Source organism: Malaclemys terrapin, chromosome 16, assembly GCF_027887155.1.
Source record: "Malaclemys terrapin pileata isolate rMalTer1 chromosome 16, rMalTer1.hap1, whole genome shotgun sequence".
Lineage (NCBI taxonomy): Eukaryota > Metazoa > Chordata > Testudines > Emydidae > Malaclemys > Malaclemys terrapin.
The window spans coordinates 13,916,054-13,934,595 of NC_071520.1; the positions used below are offsets into that span (position 1 = coordinate 13,916,054).

Consider the following 18,542-nt stretch of genomic DNA (forward strand, 5'->3'; position numbering starts at 1 on the left):
AGAAACGGCCCTTTGCCGCTTCAAGGCTCCGTGCTCTGTGTCTGACTCTCCCGGGGGATCTCAGGGATTATTTGGATGCTGGGGCGTTGCAGCCAGGCCTGGCTTCGTTCCCTGGCCGCGCTGCCTCAGCCTGACCACTCACAATGGTGGGCTGCTGCTCTAACTGCCTGGCCCTGAGGTCTGACTGACCCCTCGAGTTTCCTTCACTCTGCCTCGTTTAATAATTTCAGGCCACACTGACCCTGCCGTGGTCTGCAGGGCTCATTTACATAGTGGGTTGCCCCTGCCCCACAGCTACAGGCTCTAAAGCAGCCACCGGGGGGGTTACGAAGTCAGCACTGGGCTGCAAACCAGCAGAAGCCCTGCTACTGAGTCGAGCTCTTTCTCTTCTCTCTCCATCTCCTCCTGGCGCCATGGCCCAATGTGCTCTGGCTCTCTGCCTCCTGGGGCTGTCCCTGGCAGGTGATGACGCTAGGAATTCAGGGCACACACAGAGTACAGCATGGATTTGGCTGTGGTCACTTCTAATATGTCTGTTTGTTTCTCACAGCTGCCGGTGGCCTATTTACTCAGCCGGCCTCGGAGACTGTGTCCCCAGGAGCCACTGTCAGACTCTCCTGCGCCATGAGCCATGGGACCAGCATCAGTGGCTACTACATAAGCTGGCTGCAGCAGAGAGCAGGGAACCCTCCGAGATACCTGCTCTACTACAAAGACGAATCTGCCAAGGGGCTGGGGTCTGGGGTCTCTGACCGATTCTCAGCTTCCAAAGACGCCTCCACTAACACCTGCCATTTAATCCTCACCGGGGCCCAAGCAGAGGACGAGGCGGATTATTACTGTCTCACATTGAGTGCTGCTGTGGGTCACAGTGTGACAGGCAGATAGGGAACTGAGACTGAATCCTCCGAGCACCACGGATCCTCACTGGGCTCGTTCTGTGTGTGAGACCCCTCGGCCTCCTCTCAAGAAGGCAGCAGAGGCTGGATTTGCCCGTGGGCCTCAGGCGCAGTGTGGCGGGGAGCTGGCTGTGAAGGAACTGCACAGGCCTTTGCCTCCATGAGATCTGCAGAATGGCCTCCTGGCAGGTTCTGCCTTGATTTCACCCCTGCAGCGCCCTGGAGCACAGCGCTGAGGAAGGGCTGGTCTGTTTTTCCAATAACGCAGCAGCAGGGAGAAGCAGAGCCGAAGGAGCCGCTGCTGATGGTGCCAAGTGCAGCTCCCAAAAGATTGGCCCCTGCCCTTGCAGTGAAAGGGTCCCTGATCACAAAGGCACTGTACCTGTAAAGAGGATAATGCCACAGAGTGAGGAAATTCGCTCTGTCCCCTCCTGAGAAGGAGACAAAGGCAAATGAAGAGAGAGAGGTAGGCGACAGACGGCCAGGTGGACAGCATGAGTGTGTGTGCTGGGCCATGCCAGTGCAGTGTCAGAACATTACAGCCAAACAGAGGCAGAAATCAACGTCTGCCCCATTCCCGAGCATGAGAACAATCGCCCGAGTCTTAGTCCCCAAGTCCTAAAGCTTCTATTACATTACCCACGCGCTGAGTCCCAGCGCAGTACCTCCCCCCGTCCCTAGAGGGGAACATTGCTCTGAAATGCCAAGAAACGGAAGATGACCGCTATGGACCGGTTCCTGTGTGCTGGGGAATGGGACCCCTGTGATGCTTGAGGGGGAGCAAAGATAATGGTTCTTGGTGGACGGAGTGAAAACAATGGTAACAGCTTTGCTAAAAGAAATAAGGGCTGTTCCTGCTCAGTGGGGCGGGCAGCCTGTGAGCAATGGAGGCCTGTGGTTACGTCCCTAGCCCAGCTGCAAACTGCTCAGCAATCCCAGAGCCCCAGCGGCCGTGATGGGAGAACCCGAAAGCAGCTTGGTGTGGAAAAACATGGACTTACTCAAACATCAGGAGCAGTCGAGGGTTCCCCTCCTGTAGCCCTCAGACATCTCCCCTCTGCAAAACACCCCAGGGCCCCTCTGCCCTTGGTCACCACCTCTTCCCTCTGGGAACAGCACTGTCGGGGAGGAAAGGCTAAAGATTGCCCCATCCCCAGCAGCAGGACCCAGGACAGGATTTGCGCCATAGCCAGTGTTCCCGAGGAGGGGAAGGGGCTGGGTGAAACCGCACTGGAGGCAGCTGGCCTGTGGGGCAGCCCCCTGCTCTGTGTGTTAAAAGGTTGGTCTCGCAGCAGCTTCCTCTGGTATTTCACTTTCTCTCATACCCCTAGGAAGGGTCAGAGTGCACAGATCTCTGCCCTGATCCTAGGAGAGCCACTGATCTATGGGAAACAGGCCCCCACCCCAGTGAGAGGGGATCTTACGCACTTTGGGGTTCCCCACAAGGCAAAGAGGCGAGGAAGCCAGAGGCAGTGACTTCTCCTGCGGCTAGGTGGAGCAGTTTATTAAGCAAGGTGAAGCAGCAGCCTTTTCTCCCGCTGCGTGCTGAGGGCAGCCCAGGCGAGGTGGCACAGAGCCACAGAGGTGCTAGCAGAGAATATGGTTAACACGGCCCTTGGATGGGGAAGGGGGGTGAAGAGACTGAAAGGGGGAACGGGGCCCTTATGGTGAACCAACAGCTTAGACTCTGCTCAGAAACCAATGGGCAGCCAGCGCAGAGTCTGGTTTAAAGGTTTTGTAAATGGATAGACAATGGGGGTTGGTTCAGTCCGGGGGGTCATTCTGTGGAAGGAGCGGGTCTCCAGGAGGGGCTGGAGTGAGGCGAGTGGATGGCTTGGCAGCCCAGAATTGCCAGGGCATTCCCTGCATAGGGGGAACTTGGAAGGCAACACAGAAACGGTTGTGAGAGGAGTGGATAGAGGGGTCACCAAGGCCAGTACCACTGGCAGAATCGAGCTGCTGGGACTAGGGCAGATATTGAGGCTGTGAGAAGTTCTGTAGGGCTTTGTGGGCAAGAACATGCAGATTACACTTGAAGAAGCAGAGAAGAAGGATACCAAGAGGGAGGTAGTGTCAGGATGGGAGGCAGGGAGATGACTTTAGTTTCAGGGTTTTGTGTGGGTTGGATGGGGCAATGAGGGAGAGTTGGAGACTGTCTCCTACCTGGAGACCCTGACAATCTCAGCGGGGTAATTGGACTTTTTTATAAGTCCTTTGAGAATTGCTTCAACTTATGGAGTCTCTGTCTTTCTCCCATGGGCTGTGGTGCATTTATAAGCCAGTGAGCAGGAAGCTGATTTGCATGGAGGGACCGTTCTCCAGCTCTGGGGGTTTAAGAGAGAATCGGAGGGTCCCAGCCACAGACCCGTTTGCCTCAGGAAGCCGAGCTCGTCTGGATGCCCATCATGGCCTGGGCCCCTCTGCTCCTCACGCTGCTCACGTACTGCTCGGGTAGGGTAGAAAGTTGCCCCTGATTCTCTGCTCTGAGATGCTGGCAGCGGCTCAGTTCTCTCACAGGTTTCACACAGGCAGAGCCACATTTCAGTTCTTTCCTATCTCGTTCCAGGTTCCAGCTCGCAGCCTGTGCTGACTCAGACGCCCTCGGTGTCCGTGTCCCCCAGAGAGAATGTGAGACTGGCCTGCACCATGTCCTCAGGATACAGCATTGCCAGCTACAGGGTGGGATGGCTCCAGCAGAAGCCGGGCAGTGCCCCGTGGTTTGTGTACCACTATTACACTAGCAGTGACCAGGGCAGGGGCACAGGGATCCCAGCGCGATTCACCGTCTCCCCTGACACCTCCAACAACCTCTGGAATTTAGTCATCTCTGGGGTCCAAGCAGAGGATGAGGCTGATTATTACTGTGCCACATGGGATGGCAGTAGTAAAACTTATCACAGTGATACAGTGAGATAGAGAACTGAGATCAAAACTCTGCATCACAGCCTGTCTGCCTGTGCCCACGTGAGGGTCAGACCATGAACTCCCTAGAGACACCGTCAGACAATAGAGGGAGAGACTCGCTGACAAACAGAGAGAGATGCCTTTGATCATTCCTTGAGGAGTCACTGTCCCCTGCACCCAGGCACTGTCTGCCTGCCCTGCCCTGGGGCCTGCTTCACACTGATCTCCACATTGCCCCTTCTCTTGCAAACCCTGTTGAGTGAGGGGCTGGTAGATGGTGACCCAGATTGGTTTGAAGTGCTGGGGCTATGTGAGTTGTAACTCAGATACGCTTTCTGTAAAGAGCTGAGAGTGCAGTGGGGAGTGCAGTGGGGGAAGGGAATCTTTCGCATGTTGCTACAATTTAGTGCACCCGCGGGTGCTATGAAATGACAGCTAAATCATCGCAAATCACCGCAAGGACCCACAACCCATGGAGAAGAGAATTTAAAAATGCCCCTACACCTCAGCGATCTCCTCTCATAGCCTCCCAGAAACCTGGTGCCCTGTCTATACAGCTCTCCCCACACTCCCCATGTTACAGAACTCGTTATAACTATAATCCAAGCTTCGGCAAGTAAACAAAGGACATTTTAATAACTATTATTAATGAATGTCTTGTTATTTTAAATAAGAGCATAAGGTCATTGAGCCCAGGATCCTGTCTTCTGACAGTGGCCAGTGCCAGATGTTTAACGGGAAATGAACAGAACAGGACAAATATGGAGCGATCTCTCCCCTGTCATCCAGATTCAGGTTCTGGCAGTCAGAGGTTTAGGGTCACACAGATCATGGGGTGGCATCCCTGTCTGTCTTAGCTAATAGGCATTGATGGGCCTAGCCTCCATGAACTGATCTAATTTCTTGTTTGAACCCAATTATCCTTTTGGCCTTCACAACATCCCTTGGCAACCAGTTCTACAGGTTGACTGTGCGTTGTGTGAAGAAATATTTCCTTGTGTTTGTTTTAAACCTGCTGTCTATTAATTTCATTGGGTGACCCGTGGTTCTTGTATTATGTGAAGGGGTAAATAACATTTCCTTATTCACTTTCTCCACATCATTCCTGGTTTTATTGATCTCTGTCAGATCTCCCCTTAGTCATCTCTCTTTGAAGCTGAACAGTCCCAGTCTCCGTGCGGAAGCTGTTCCATACCCCTCGGCATTTTTTGTTGCCCTTCTCTGCATCTTGTCCAACTCTAATGTGGGGTTTTTCTAGCTGGAGTGAAGTAGTTATACCGACGTAAATTGGTACTTTAGACCAAGCCTAAATCCAGCACGATCCATCTCATCCAGCAAACCTGCCAGCTGTGAAGGGCCCAATATCCCTAAAGTACCGACAGCAAGAGACTATGAGACAATAATTGCATCCAAGGGCTCTTTCAAAATCCTGGAACAAGCTAAATATTCAAGGCAACGGGGACGAGGGGAGAGGAGTCTTGGCCATGCCTGTGTTTGAGGTGGGTGGGGGCAGCCTCAATCCAGATCCAGTCATGAGGAATTCTGTGTAAATCCACTATATTAACGGTATGATTGGGAAGCAGAAACCCTTTGGACCTACGGAGACCTTCATTTCCTTATGACAGTTTTAACCCCCAGCTTCAAAGCCTGAGGAGGTTTCAACATGAGCACTTCCCTGGACAGCTCCATTCTCCTCTCCTCCCTGGAATGTGAGCCCCAAAGCCTTTTCCTCCCGAACGCGGATGGGATGACACTGGAGCAGAAAGAGGAATCCAGGACAGTGATTTGTATCCTGGCCTCCCTATAGGTGGCTGTAGAGCACAATACCTCAAGAGAGCTTACTGCTGGGGAGAGTGGGCTGAACAGAGGGGGATTTAGCTGGGGCAAAAACATGTAGAGGGTTGAGAGAACTGGGGCTGGAAGGGACAGAGGCTCGAGTGGAGCGGGGAGGCTGAGAGAGCTCAGGGATGTTGTCCTTTGTTTCCTTCATACTTCACCTTACACTGGGATCAGCCAGTTCCCCATTTGTGTTCGTCAAGCACCTTCCTTGTCCTTCATACAGCTGCCGACAACCCACGGCTTCAGTGAAACATTCCAGCTGTAAAACCCACCCAGCACCGTGTGTTTGTCCTGTTTCACCTTTGCTCTCTTGCACTGCCTCGTGCCTCCCGGCTGTCGCCTGTCTGGGGCAGGGCTGTGTTCTTTGTTTGACAGATATCACTATTGTGTGATGTCAGGTACACCAGCAGCACTGTGTGAACAAAACTAATAATACTTTAGTATGTGTAGAATTATATTTCCTGCCTGCCCTTTCTTTGCCCATCCCCTACGATTTTCTGCTGAAACAAAACATGAAAAGGGCCACTTTTCCCTGTGAGGCCTTTGTTTGTGCACATGCAATGTATCACGCACCATCATTTGGACTCATATTTTTGAACACTGTCACTTACACACACAAGTGATTGGATTTTCTCACGTATGTCCAAATATTATGAAAACTGGGTCTGCAGAGATCATGCACAAAGCTAGTGAGCACACACAGAAACTGGACTGAGTCCACTTTAATCTGGCCATTGAGAAAACAAAATCAGAAGTTCTGTGAAGCACGTTATCTAATTTGTATCCAATACTAAGCACAAGGCAGCAGGAACTAAGTCACTTACATCTCAACAGCTGGACTCTCCCTGGGGAACCTCTGTGGTCTGAGGAAGGTAAACTTGTGCAGGCCGATCAATGCACAAATGGGCCAGGTGCACAAACAGGAAAGTGCAGTGAAGAAGGGAAAGAAAATACTGTTTCCGATCACTAGATGGGGCGATTGTATTAGTCTGGTGGCCAAGACCTCAAAAACTAGTTGAGGGAGAAGTGATGAAATTCTCTGTCAGAGCTGCAGGCTGGACTAGGGCTCAACATGGGTTTTCTCGGGTCGGTTGGGTTCTTTAGTACACACCTGGGTTGAGCTTTGGAAGACAATTCCATAGTTCAGCTTTTCCCTTTTCTCCCATGCAAATCCTCTTACTGCTGGGAAAATAAGGGCCAGCAGAGTGATTAATTGGCAGAAAAAGTCAAATGTGCTAAATAATGATGACAAGATGTCTCTGAGCAGTAGGCCAGGTCAGAGAACACCACAGCTCATTTGCATTCTAGCTTTCCCCAGCCTGGCCCCCAGGGCTCATTTGCATTGGCCTGCCCCTTACAGCTTAAAAGCTGCTACAGGATTTCACAAAGGCAGGAACCAATTGAAACCCAAGGTCAGGGTTGGCTCCTTCTCTCCCTCTGTCCATCTCCTCCCTGCGCCATGGCCCTGTGCGCTCTGCCTCTCTGTCTCCTGGGGCTGTTCCTGGCAGGTAATTCCCCACCAGGATGACTTTTGGGGGGCAGGTAAATGAGCTAATTGGGGGTTTAGCACAAGCCGTGCAGCATTAACAGATCTGAGTTTTGTCTCTGGCAGGTTCTTGTGCCCAGCATGTGGTGACGCAGCCTCCCTCAATGTCAGCGTCTCCAGGGCAGACAGTGAAACTCTCGTGCAGCGTCAGTGGAGGATACGACATCAGTAGCTATGGAGTGAGGTGGTACCAACAGACCCCCGGGAATCCTCCCAGATACCTGCTCTATTATTACAGTGATTCTAGCACAGGCAGGGGCTCTGGGGTCCCGGACCGGTTCTCTGGCTCTGCCTCCGGCAGTGTTGGCTACTTAACCATCTCTGGGCTCCAAGCCGAGGATGACGCTGATTATTACTGTGCGACTTGGGACGACAACGCTGAGATGCTCACAGTGGTGTAATCAGAGAGGGAACCGAGACAAAAATCTTTCACATTTCACTGCCCAACACCGAGCGAGACTCTGAGGAAGAGCTTTGACACTAGTGGGGCACAGATGTAGCCAGAGAGAGGCTCCCTTGGCTGTGTTGTACCCGGCATTTGTTTCAGGGATTGCTTTTCCCTCACACTAGATCCCTCTCCCCCTAGACTGATCTCCTGGCACTGCATGGGGGTGGGGGATTGCCCACAGATTGGGAGCTCTGGGATCCTCAGCACTGAGGGGTTGTTCCAGCATCCATGGCAGGCTGAGGACTGTCATGTTCTCTACACCCTCCCCATCTCCTACTACACAGGCCACATGTTCCCATCTGCTCCTCCACCCCCTGCACTTCTAGAAGTGACCCAGGCGTGTCTGAAGCTGATACCTGCCACAGGAGAGTTGTGAAATTACATGTGTGGGTGGAGGTCTGGTGCCAGTCAGCCCGTTAGTGACAGGAAGGGTTTGGTAGCCAGGTTCTGAATAGCCCAATCTCACACAGAGTGAACCCAGTCACTTGGATTCCGTACTATCCTGAGGGCCCAGAGGGGCCTGATCCAAGATGGCCGCTATTCTGTGTTCCTGTCTCCACCAGAGACTAAATCCAGCGTCATCCATCTCATCCAATGAATGCGTCAGCAGGGAATAGCCCAATATCCCTAGAGTACCGACAGCAGGAGACACTGAGAGAATAACTCCAACCAAGGGCTCTTTATACCAGTTGGAAATAGCAAAAATCCAAGGCAGTGGAGGACAGTGGAGAGGAGTCTTGGCCATGTGTGTGTGTGATGGGCGGTGGGTGCAACCTAAGTCCAGATCCATCCGTGTGGAATTCTGGGTAAATCCGTTATCTGAATGGTATCACGGGGCTGCTCACACCCTCCTGGTAGCGACGGTTTGCACGTGAGCACTTGGCTGGGCAGCTCCACTCTCCCCTCATCCCTGCAATGTGAGCCCCAAAGCCTTTTGCTCCCTAAAACGAATAGGGTGACATGGGGCAGGAAACAGGAGTCAGGACAGGTTGATGAACTGGAACTCAATGATCTGTATCCTGGCCTCTGCACATAGAATCCAGTGCTGAGCACGTCCCCCCAGCACTGAGTGCCCCCTGCTGGCCTGGCCACGGAGTCTGGAGCACGTTTGGGGTGCGGGGGAGGGGACACACTGCATCTCAGCCCTGTGAATTGCTCACTCCAGGGAAGAGGGTGAATAGAGTTTTGCAGGCTGCATTGTGGGTGTTAAATTGGAAAAGGGAAATCCCCTCCTGGAGCAGGGTCTGAGCTGCTTTGATCTAGAGTCCACATGGCCTGTCTGTGGGGATGAACCTGCATTTGCTCAGCAGAGAGAAGTCAGCTGATGGGGGCGAGTTTGGTGGGAGTAGGGTTACCATATTTCAGCAAGCAAAAAAGAGGACGGGAGGAGCCCCGCCCTAGCCCCGCCCCTGCCCCTCCCACTTCCCGCCCCCCCAGAACCCCCAACCCTCCCCCCGTTCCTTGTCCCCTGACTGCCCCCTCCTGGGACCCCTGCCCCTAACTGCCCCCCAGGACTCCACTCCCTATCTAAGCCTCCCTGCCTCTTGTCCCCTGACTGCCCCAACCCTTATCCACACCCCCACCCCCAGACAGACCCCTGGGACTCCCACGCCCCATCCAACCACTCCCCACCCCCTGACAGCCCCCCCCCAGAACTCCCAACCCATCTAAACCCCTCTGCTCCCTGTCCCCTGACTGCTCCGATCCCTCTCCCCACTCCTGCCCCCTGACAGCCCCCCCCCCCAGAACTCCCAGCTCCCCACCCCCCCGCTCCTTGTCCCCTGACTGCCCCCTCCTGGGACCCCTGCTCCTAACTGCCCTCCAGAACCCCACCCCCTACCTAAGACTCCCTGTTCCTTGTCCCCTAACTGCCCCCTCCTAAGACCCCCCCCAACTGCCCCCCAGGACCCTACCCCCTACCTGTACCCTGACTGCCCAAAACTTTCTCCACTCCACCAAAAAGCCCCCCCCCCGTTTCTTGACTGCCCCCTCCAGAACCTCCCTGGCCCCCTTACCCTGCTGCTCAGAACAGGGTGTTGGGCTCTGTGCGAGCCGAGCCGGACACATGGCTGTGCTCCCCAGCACAACAAAACCCGGTCCCTGGCCCTGCACAGTGCTGCCGGACCGGGCTGCAGGGGAGAGCTGCCGGCTCAGAATGCAGGGCGGATCCGGCTCCTCTCCAGCTGCTCCAGAGTCCAGCCCGGGACTTTCCTGCAGCCCTCCCAGCTGCTCGCTCTGCTCTGCCGGGGGAGGGGGGGAATCCCGGACATTTTGAGTGTTTTACAAATTCCCCCCGGACGCTATTTTTAGAACAAAAAGGAGGACATGTCCGGGTAAATCCGGACGAATGGTAACCCTAGGTGGGAGTTGAGAGGGTGGTTGGTGAGCAGGGGCAGTGAGGCAGGGGGTCTGGGAACCTTGGCAGGAGCATGTCGCTGCTGTAATACAAATAATAATAATAACGATAATCATTAAAGAATTGCCAGTTTTGTATAACGGGGTGTCATTTCAGCTGTGTAATTAAGCAGCATTAGGCTCTGACTGTTCAAAGTTAAGTCAGGTGTGAAGGCCAATATCCTGCATTGCCACTCTGCCGTGAGTCTGGGACTGGCCAAAGGAAAAGCACATCCAGTGACTTTGTTGTCAGGGTCCCTGGTGAAAGGTGGAGCAGGCAGGATACTCCGATGGGTGACTCTAGTCACATGAGCCACTACTTCTGCCAGCCAGGGGACACTATTGACCCTCCCAGCATGTGTTGTAATGAGGTGCGGCTCTGGGGATCGTTAGGAGCCTGGGATGAAGTTAGACAGTTTCTGTGGAGTGCTCCAAGCCTGGCATAAACCCAAAAGACAAGTGAGAAGGCAAACCATATCAGAAAGCGCATTGGAGAGCAGGCCCAATGAGGCTTGGAGCACTGGCAATGTGTAGAGATACAGTGAAACCCCGCTATAACGTGCCCCGCGATAATGCAAATTTGGATATAACGCAATCATAAGGTGGCTCCGGCTGCACCAAACAAAAAAAACAGGCGGCCAGTGCCGCTGAAGCCTCTTCCCCCCTACTCCCGCTTCTCCTTTTGGCGAGAAGAGCCCTTCTCCTCCCCAGCTGCTCCTCATTCTTCCTCTGCCCCTTGCACGTCTCCCCTGCTCTCCCCAAGTGTTTTCCTCTCTCGCTACATGGCTGAGAGCCCCACTGCTGGAGCTGCACCCTTTCAGTTACTGTTATGGGCAGTTCGCAAACCCAAGTTGTTTTCTGCCCAAGAGAAATTGACCGGCTTGAAATGGTAAATTTTTGTAATCCCGCTATACTGCAACCCCACATTTATCGCGATCGAATTTTTTGGACCCCTTTAATAATATAGCACCTCTCACCCCAAGAGATCCTTGCAAAAGATATGTCCTTAGACAATGTTCATGAAATGCAGCCAGCTCTGGGGGAGGGGGTGAATATGGAAAGTGACACAGCCCCATTAGTTGGGGGTTGGGGGAGACAAATTTTCGCTAAGGACACTGGGGCAACCTTCTGCTGTGATGCAATTGCTGTGGGATCTCTGATGGTCCTGCAGAGAGCAGAGCGGCAGTTAGGGCCTGTGGTGTCTCTCTCACTGTCTAGAAATTCTCTTATGGAACCCGTCCCCATGGCATCTGAGCCTCTCATTGTGTTGTGTCACTTGTCTCTGCAGAGAGACCCCTGCAAATCTGTTCTTTGCACCACTTCACAGCAATGCAAAAGGGGAAATTACAGAGCCTGGCTCAGACAGTCCTGCCCGGCCGGCAGCTGCAGGAGCATCTGGTCGTGGCACAGCCAACACTAGCGTCTTGGCTGCATTCTGCAGGGTGGCTGTAGAGGAGGGGCTCCCTTGGGATGCAATGCACAGTTCTCTTTCCAAGGCAAACTGGGAGCTGAAATCCCCTGTCAGCCACAGCAAAGACCAAACCATTCTGCCCCAGAGCTAATCTATGCAGGGAGAGGTCACTGCAAGTCAGTGGTGGGGACAGAGCCGCGTTTCTGTCCCCGGTAACTCTCCATTCGCTCTAAGCTGCAAAAACCTGTGACTGTGACTCTAGCTCTGGCACCTGGAAACCCAAGTCAGTTATTTCTCTGCAGCTGGGCTGCCCCCATGGGAGACCATGTGACCTAATGACTTGCGCAAACTGAGAGAGCAGGACACCGCGGTGAGCAAGAGGGGTGATTTCGGTCTGACTCCACTGGATGGGGCTCGTGTATGCTTTATCCTCCTGAAGCCGACGGAGAACAGCAGCCACGTTCCTTCTCCCCTGGAGCTGGAGGCCTGGGTCAAACTGGGCTTTATCTGTTTGTCAGGATAACTAAGTGCTCAGTGGATGCTGTGTGCAGGAGGGGAAAAGGCTAAAGAGGAGGCCACTCGCCGACACAACCTTTCCCCTCTATCCCACTCGCTATTTTTGAGCCCTAGCCCAAGCTGCAACTTCAAAGCGCTGTGTATACAGCTGGTTTTAAAGCATTAGCGTGAGTTCCACTCTCCTGAGTCTGTCCAAACGCTGTGAGGACATACTGAATAAGACTCTGTTTGGCTCAGAAGGGAAGTTTCTTCATGGCCTGGAATTCCTCCATAATTCGGAGTTGTCTGCCTGGCCACAGGAACTTTATATGGGTTGTAATCCTGGCACAGCCCCCTGCTACTCCAAACATCCATATGGTGGAGTGGCGCTTTGTTAACGGGGCTGCGAGCTCGGTGGGTGTTGGGACAATAGTGGAAAGAAGTGTGCCTTGGAATAAGAAATCGGGAATAACGAACCAACTTCAGCCTCGTTGCGTATTTGAGGCGACACCTTCCGATTTTGTCCTTCGCTCCCTTTAGAAGAGCTCTGACTGCCCCTCAGCCCCTGACTCCCAGAACAACCTGTCCCACTACTCCGCTTCTGTGCTTCCTGCTGTCCTGCCACTGACACTGACACAGAGACCATTCAGCTTCCCCTGCTCCTCACCACAACCCCCATTCCCTGCCTCACCACAGTGCCTGAGAGAAGGGTGGAGGTTCTCACCAGGCAGGTTGCAGAGGGAGAGACAGGCTGGAGCCAGGGAGCTTGGAACTGGAATCACAGACATCCAAACTCTGCTAGCGTGCTCTATGGTGGGATCAGATCTGATAGGTGCTTAATTTGTGCCAGGTCTTGCCAGGGCTGAGCCCCGGCATCTCTGGGCTTGGCAGTTCATAGCCCCGGGGCCTCTGGGCTCGGCAGTTCATAGCCCCGGGGCCTCTGGGCTCGGCAGTTCAAAGCCCCGGGGCCTCTGGACTTACCACGTCAGTTATGAAAGTAAAAAATGGCTTGAGCCCCAGCTCGTCTCTCCTTACAAATGAAGCACTGGATCCGATATTCTGGTTCAGGCTCAGGCCCATCTGCACATGCAGCCTCACTCTGGCAGAGAACCAGTCATGCCAGGGCTTCGCACAGGGGCTCCAATAGTGCACAGATGTGCCACACACCACGGTCAGCTTCTGGCCAAGTGGGCTGCTAATAAATGTCCGAGTGCTCTGAGGGACTCCACTAAATGAAACCTGTCTACCGACGTACGGTCCAAACCTGTGCGATGCTGAGGGTCTCCTGGAGGGCCAAACACCCTCGTCTCCCACCTGAAGCCAGTGAGAACTGGAGATGTTCCACACGTCACTGGGTCAGGCCCACAAGCCATGCTGGTCTGAGCCGAGGGCTGGGGGAAGGGAGATGCAGCCCACACCGGGGCAGAAGGACACACACTACAGCAGAGCAAGGCACAGAAGACTGATGCGTCGCATGTGCCCATGTAACTGAACACAGACATCATCAGTCTGTTCTCTGGGCTTTGCACCATTAAATATGGACTCCCTGCTGTTGCCATGGCAGCCGTGCATCAGCAGCCCTTTTGTGTTCCAGTTCCAACGTAGCGTTGTAGAGTGTAGCGTTGTGTACACTCGCTTGCTCTCGAGTGCATGCGCTCTTTCCCGGAGACTTATCATTTGTTCTTTGCTGTTTTCCTTGAAATAAGTCGTCTAGACTGTCTAATACATGTTTGGCTTTGTGTGTGTGTGTGGAATGTCACAGCAGCCCGTGCGAGAGCCCCAGAATTATCCAAACTGGCTCCAGGGTGAGAACAGAACAGGATCATCCCAGTGAGACAGGCCGACTGCAGCCGAGAATGGACAAATCAGATCATTATAGCTCTGCTTCCCATCTTTGGACATGGTCACCCTCAGCAGAGCTGAACACGTCACTGGGCTCAGGGAGGTACTGCTCAGGGGAAGGCAGTGTGAGGATCATCCCTTCCGTATTGCATCACAAACAAACTCGTGAGCAAACCCGGGGTACCAACATGGGACTGGGAATAGCTTTGAAGCTGGGGGGAGAGGGGGCCAGGAAGGGCTCCTCCTAATCCAGCAGATTCCGGGAGTTTGTTAATATTTCCCCCGTATAGTTCAGTACTTTACAGTCACAGCAAATGTAAGAAAGATCCCCTGTATGTCTCTGCCCTGTCTTGGGGCGATGCAGATGCCCAGAGCAGCAGCCAGTGAGCAGGGAGCAGATTTGCATGAAGGGGCCGTTCTCCAGCGCTGGGGGTTTAAGAGAGTATCGGAGGGTCCCAGCCACAGACCCGTTTGCCTCAGGAAGCCGAGCTCGTCTGGATTCCCCACCATGGCCTGGGCCCCTCTGCTCCTTGCGCTGCTCACTTACTGCTCAGGTGAGAGAGGGGCCCATGGCGCTAGGGCAGCCCTTGACTGGGTTTCACCTTCCCCCTCCCTCTCGGGAATTTCACACAAACGTGTCACGCCGCAGGGCGGGTCTCATGGCTTTGTTTGTACTGTGCTTTCCAGGTACCAGCTCCCAGTACGTGGTGACGCAGGAGCCCTCCTTGTTGGTGTCTCCTGAAGGGACTGTCAAACTCTCCTGTAGCGTGAGCATCGTATCTGACATCACCAGCATCTACCCGTACTGGTTCCAGCAGCGGGGGGGTGGGGTGCCTCGCCTCCTCATCTACAACGCTAACGTGAAAGTGTCAGGGACCCCCGAGCGGTTCTCTGGGTCCAGCTCCGGTGACACGGCCTATTTAACCATCAAGGGGGCCCTGGCGGAGGACGAGGCTGATTATTACTGCCTCACTCACTACTATCAAGGAGGGACTTTTAAGGCTACACAGTGAGACACTCAGATGGGGAACTGAGACCCAAACCTGCCTCCCCTCTGCTCTGCTCTGCAGTCTGTGCCCTGCTGGGACCTGCCCAGGCTGCAGTTTGGCCTCAGACTTCCCCCTGCAGCCTGAGTGATCCTCAGTGGGTTTGTGCCTCTCACTCCCTGCAAGGGGGTACATGGGGGGTGCGTGTGTAGGGGAAAGACAGCTCCTCCCCTCCCCGCTCCGTCACGCTGACCTGGGGGAGGGGCAGAGATTGAGCTGTGCACTTGGCCTCCTCTCCTAGTTTGGGATTGACCAGCTTCCCCTCCAGTCAAACCAGTCTGTGAAACTAGTCCCCCGTCTCCATTCGGGAGTGACGTCCTTTTCTCCCTGTGAGAGTCCATCAGTCGGTTCGCCAACTCCTCCCACCAGCCTGCCCCACAGAGAGAGGTGTCCCCGTCCCAGGAGGTGAAGTGCATCTCAGGGACAGGATCCCCTGGTCAGACATGTGGCTTCCAGTGGTTTGATTTGGCCAAGTTAGGATTTAGAAAACAGGACTCAGGCCCATGCTGGTTTGTGTGACAGGACAATGCTCCTCTCTGCAGAATCTCCCACATTCTCCCGGAGCGGCGCACGAGACATGTGAGTGCAGAGAAATTCCTCATCCCCCAGGGGCTCTCCCAGCAGTCGTGTGGCTTTGTGCACAGTTGTGCCCCAGTACTGAAGAGATCATCGGCACGCGCCCCGACAGCACTCAGTGAGGTTTGGAGGTGTCCTTAAGTGGGGAAGCCAGCGACAAAGTGCTGGATCCATTGTTGTGAGCGATGGGGACCAGTCACTTCTAAGGGAGCTCTTGGACAGCATCAGCTCAAACCACCCCATCTGTGCACTGACTGTCTTGATAGCTATTGACCTGTATCCAATCGGCCTTTTTAGGGGCAGTGGAGAGGCTTGTGTGGGGGGGGAAACTCTGGCCATACCTGGAGAGAGTTAAAACCCTCTCCCTGAGCAGGGAATCTTCAGCAGGTGTCTGGCTTCTCTGCAGCGATTGCTGGGGAGCCCAGTCAGGGGCTGGATTCAGCTGGAGCTAATTGCTCGTTACTGGGGAAACCAGGCACTATAAGAAGGGGGAGCAGGGGTGGGTCACTCTGTTATGAGGGTTAGACTGAGTTAGGGGCCCTGTGCATTCTGGGATGCGGGAGAGCTAGAACAGTAGGGAGCCCTTTGGCTTGGTTTAGCGGGGCCAGTTCTCTGATCTCAGAGGTGAGGCTGTCCCTGTGCCAGAGCTTGGCTTACCTGACCTCTCAGGTATGTATGAGACAATCCATTAGAGGGCTAAATCCCTACCAGAGCAATCCCAGATAGGTAACTGAGCGAGCGGGTTTGTGAGTTCACAGACAGGAACAATCAGACACCACAATGAGTGGGAAATATTTCCAGATGAGGAGTTTATTCTAGTTCTGGTCTAGTCCCAGCTGCTAGTAGCTGAGCCCAGAGCAGGGGCTGCTGCTCTCCCACTCTGTGTTTTGTTTGTAAGTTGGTATTTTGGCTTCTCCCCCAATGAGAACTTCCCCACAGGAGGACTGTGCCTCCCTATTACACGGCATTTCATCTTCTCTGCTCTTCCTTCGCTTGAAGGAAACCAGCACCAGGGAAACAGCAACAACGAAATTACTTGTAAAAGGATAAAATAGAATCAGTGGTGAACAGCCAGCAAAACAATAAAGAAACGGGCTGTCTGGTTCCAAGCGCTCGGTGACGTCAGGCTGAACTCTTTAGATGCTGAGGAGTTACCCCAATGCCATGTGAATCACTGCCCTGCAGAGCACCAGGATGTGTGAAGAGGATGAACAGTGATCTCCAGGCAGGGATTAGTGTGTTCCTGGGAGTGAGTCTGTGCAGTGTAAAGCAATTGATCATGCTACACCTTTACAGCGTTCCTGTGGGTGCAACTATCAGGAGGGGGGCAGCTCCCTGGGCAGCGATTCGACCAAAAACTATAAATCCAGAGTAGCCAGCTCTGAAATCGGAGGATTTGACCCCAAACTGCACAGACCTGATCTTAGTCTCAGCAGCAAAGGACGTGTCTAGATTTCCATCTCCACCTCTCCCTGGCAGCCAGGAGAGGCAGCAACCTGCTCATGAAGTAATGCATCCATGGTCAGTCACCTAATTTACTGCCACCCTCCACCCCTGCTCTCATGGCAAATCTACCAGAGCAGGTTACCCCCAGTGGTAACTTCCTTACTGCATGGGAAGCCCATGGGAGTAGGTGCTGTTCTCCTTGCATGCACCGTACACGCCACGCCCTGGCACTTGGTGTACTCCTGGTTTCAAATCAAATTGCAGAATGCATATTGTCCTGCACTGGGATGGAGGCGCATAAACCTCAGGCTGAATTATTAGTTCATTGATCTAGTGTCATTGCTTACGGTGCTTTTTTTCCCAGATTCAGTGAGATGAGCCCCACGGTAACAATAAATAACAGAGAAACAGTTTAATGGGTTTTTTTTCGACTGTTCTTAGGAATGCAGTAAGATTAGCCAAAGTATGTGATCAGTTCCCATAGCGGAAGTGGTTCTTATTTGAAGGACTGCTATGTTTAGGACTTTGATAAAAGAAACAAATTGGACACATTATACAGATGGAATAAAAATAAAGGAGTGAAATCACTACAAAAAGCAATAAGACCAGTGTTGTCACCAACTCATGATTTTATTGCAAATCTCATGATATATTTGGAGTTTTCCTTGAAGCCCGAGCTTCTGGAGACAGCTGATCACATGAGAATCACAGCTTTTATTTTTTTTTAAATGACTTTCTAGCCCTCATGGTTGTGGAGAAAAGCTAACAAATGGGAACCCTAAAGGCTCAGGAACCACAAGGCAAAGAAAAAGCACCCCACATTTTTTTTTAAATCTCATGTTTTTTAAGCCAATTTCAGGATTTTGAATGTCTGACTCCTGATTTTTGAACACTTGCGGTTGGCCATACTGAAAACTACACACACTGAAAAGATTGTATCTCTGCAAAGCAGAAAAGTAATGAAAGCAGTTGTTAGACATTTCAGGAACACAAGACAGTACATCAGTTAAGTAGGTTTGGAAGGATTCGATTTTTAGTGGTAAATGTCGATTTCACAGCATACACAAAAAACAACAAATGATATTTCCATGAGTAATCAAATTTTACAGATGGGCAAAGCAAGAAAATGCTACTTGAGAAGTTATCAGGGTTTGATTTACGTATATGTACTGTGTGTATTTTGACATGTGGGGTGATAATTTGTGTTTTAATGGTTATAAAGCTTGAGCATTTTGAATCTCAACATCGACTGTCATTGAATAATTGTTGTCTGACTCACCCATAAATTCCCGCAACTGTGAAAATGTAAATAGGTAAAATAGAAAAAAAGTTTAAAAATAAACATTGATATTCTCTGTTGAAATTATATAAAAAAATGAATTGTGCCAAGCCTAACAATAGGTGTTGTTATAAGGGAAGTCAGAAATACTGAAGCTGATGACAAGAACTGATGCATAGTTGTCATAAACACCTATAAAGTTTGGCTCTGAAACCATCTATCCCCTTATCACACTGAAAAGTTGTTTTCTCTAAACTAAGCAAGTCACTTTACCTGCGGTATCAATGGAACGCATCTGGAGCTAACATAGTAATTGATGGATTTTCATTTTTGAAAGATCCCTCTTGTTGCAATAACAATGCCCTTAGCAGCATCATCTTGTTAATGTCAGAAACTTCCTAGATAACATAAGGAGAT

General features: G+C 52.4%; 4 gene segments (V, D, J or C); all 4 read left to right on the forward strand.

Annotated features, from left to right (window-relative positions):
* The first annotated feature begins 380 nt into the window (after positions 1-380).
* On the forward strand, positions 381-888 carry LOC128824808 (immunoglobulin lambda variable 5-52-like). The segment is given in 2 exon segments: positions 381-462; positions 551-888. Coding segments are annotated over 2 exon segments (387 nt in total).
* A 2,390-nt stretch (positions 889-3,278) lies between these two features.
* LOC128824809 (immunoglobulin lambda variable 5-37-like) lies at positions 3,279-3,815 on the forward strand. The segment is given in 2 exon segments: positions 3,279-3,350; positions 3,466-3,815. Coding segments are annotated over 2 exon segments (405 nt in total).
* A 3,241-nt stretch (positions 3,816-7,056) lies between these two features.
* Positions 7,057-7,589, forward strand: LOC128824810 (immunoglobulin lambda variable 5-37-like). The segment is given in 2 exon segments: positions 7,057-7,150; positions 7,255-7,589. Coding segments are annotated over 2 exon segments (384 nt in total).
* A 6,679-nt stretch (positions 7,590-14,268) lies between these two features.
* On the forward strand, positions 14,269-14,791 carry LOC128824811 (immunoglobulin lambda variable 7-46-like). The segment is given in 2 exon segments: positions 14,269-14,332; positions 14,466-14,791. Coding segments are annotated over 2 exon segments (372 nt in total).
* Positions 14,792-18,542: the final 3,751 nt, after the last annotated feature.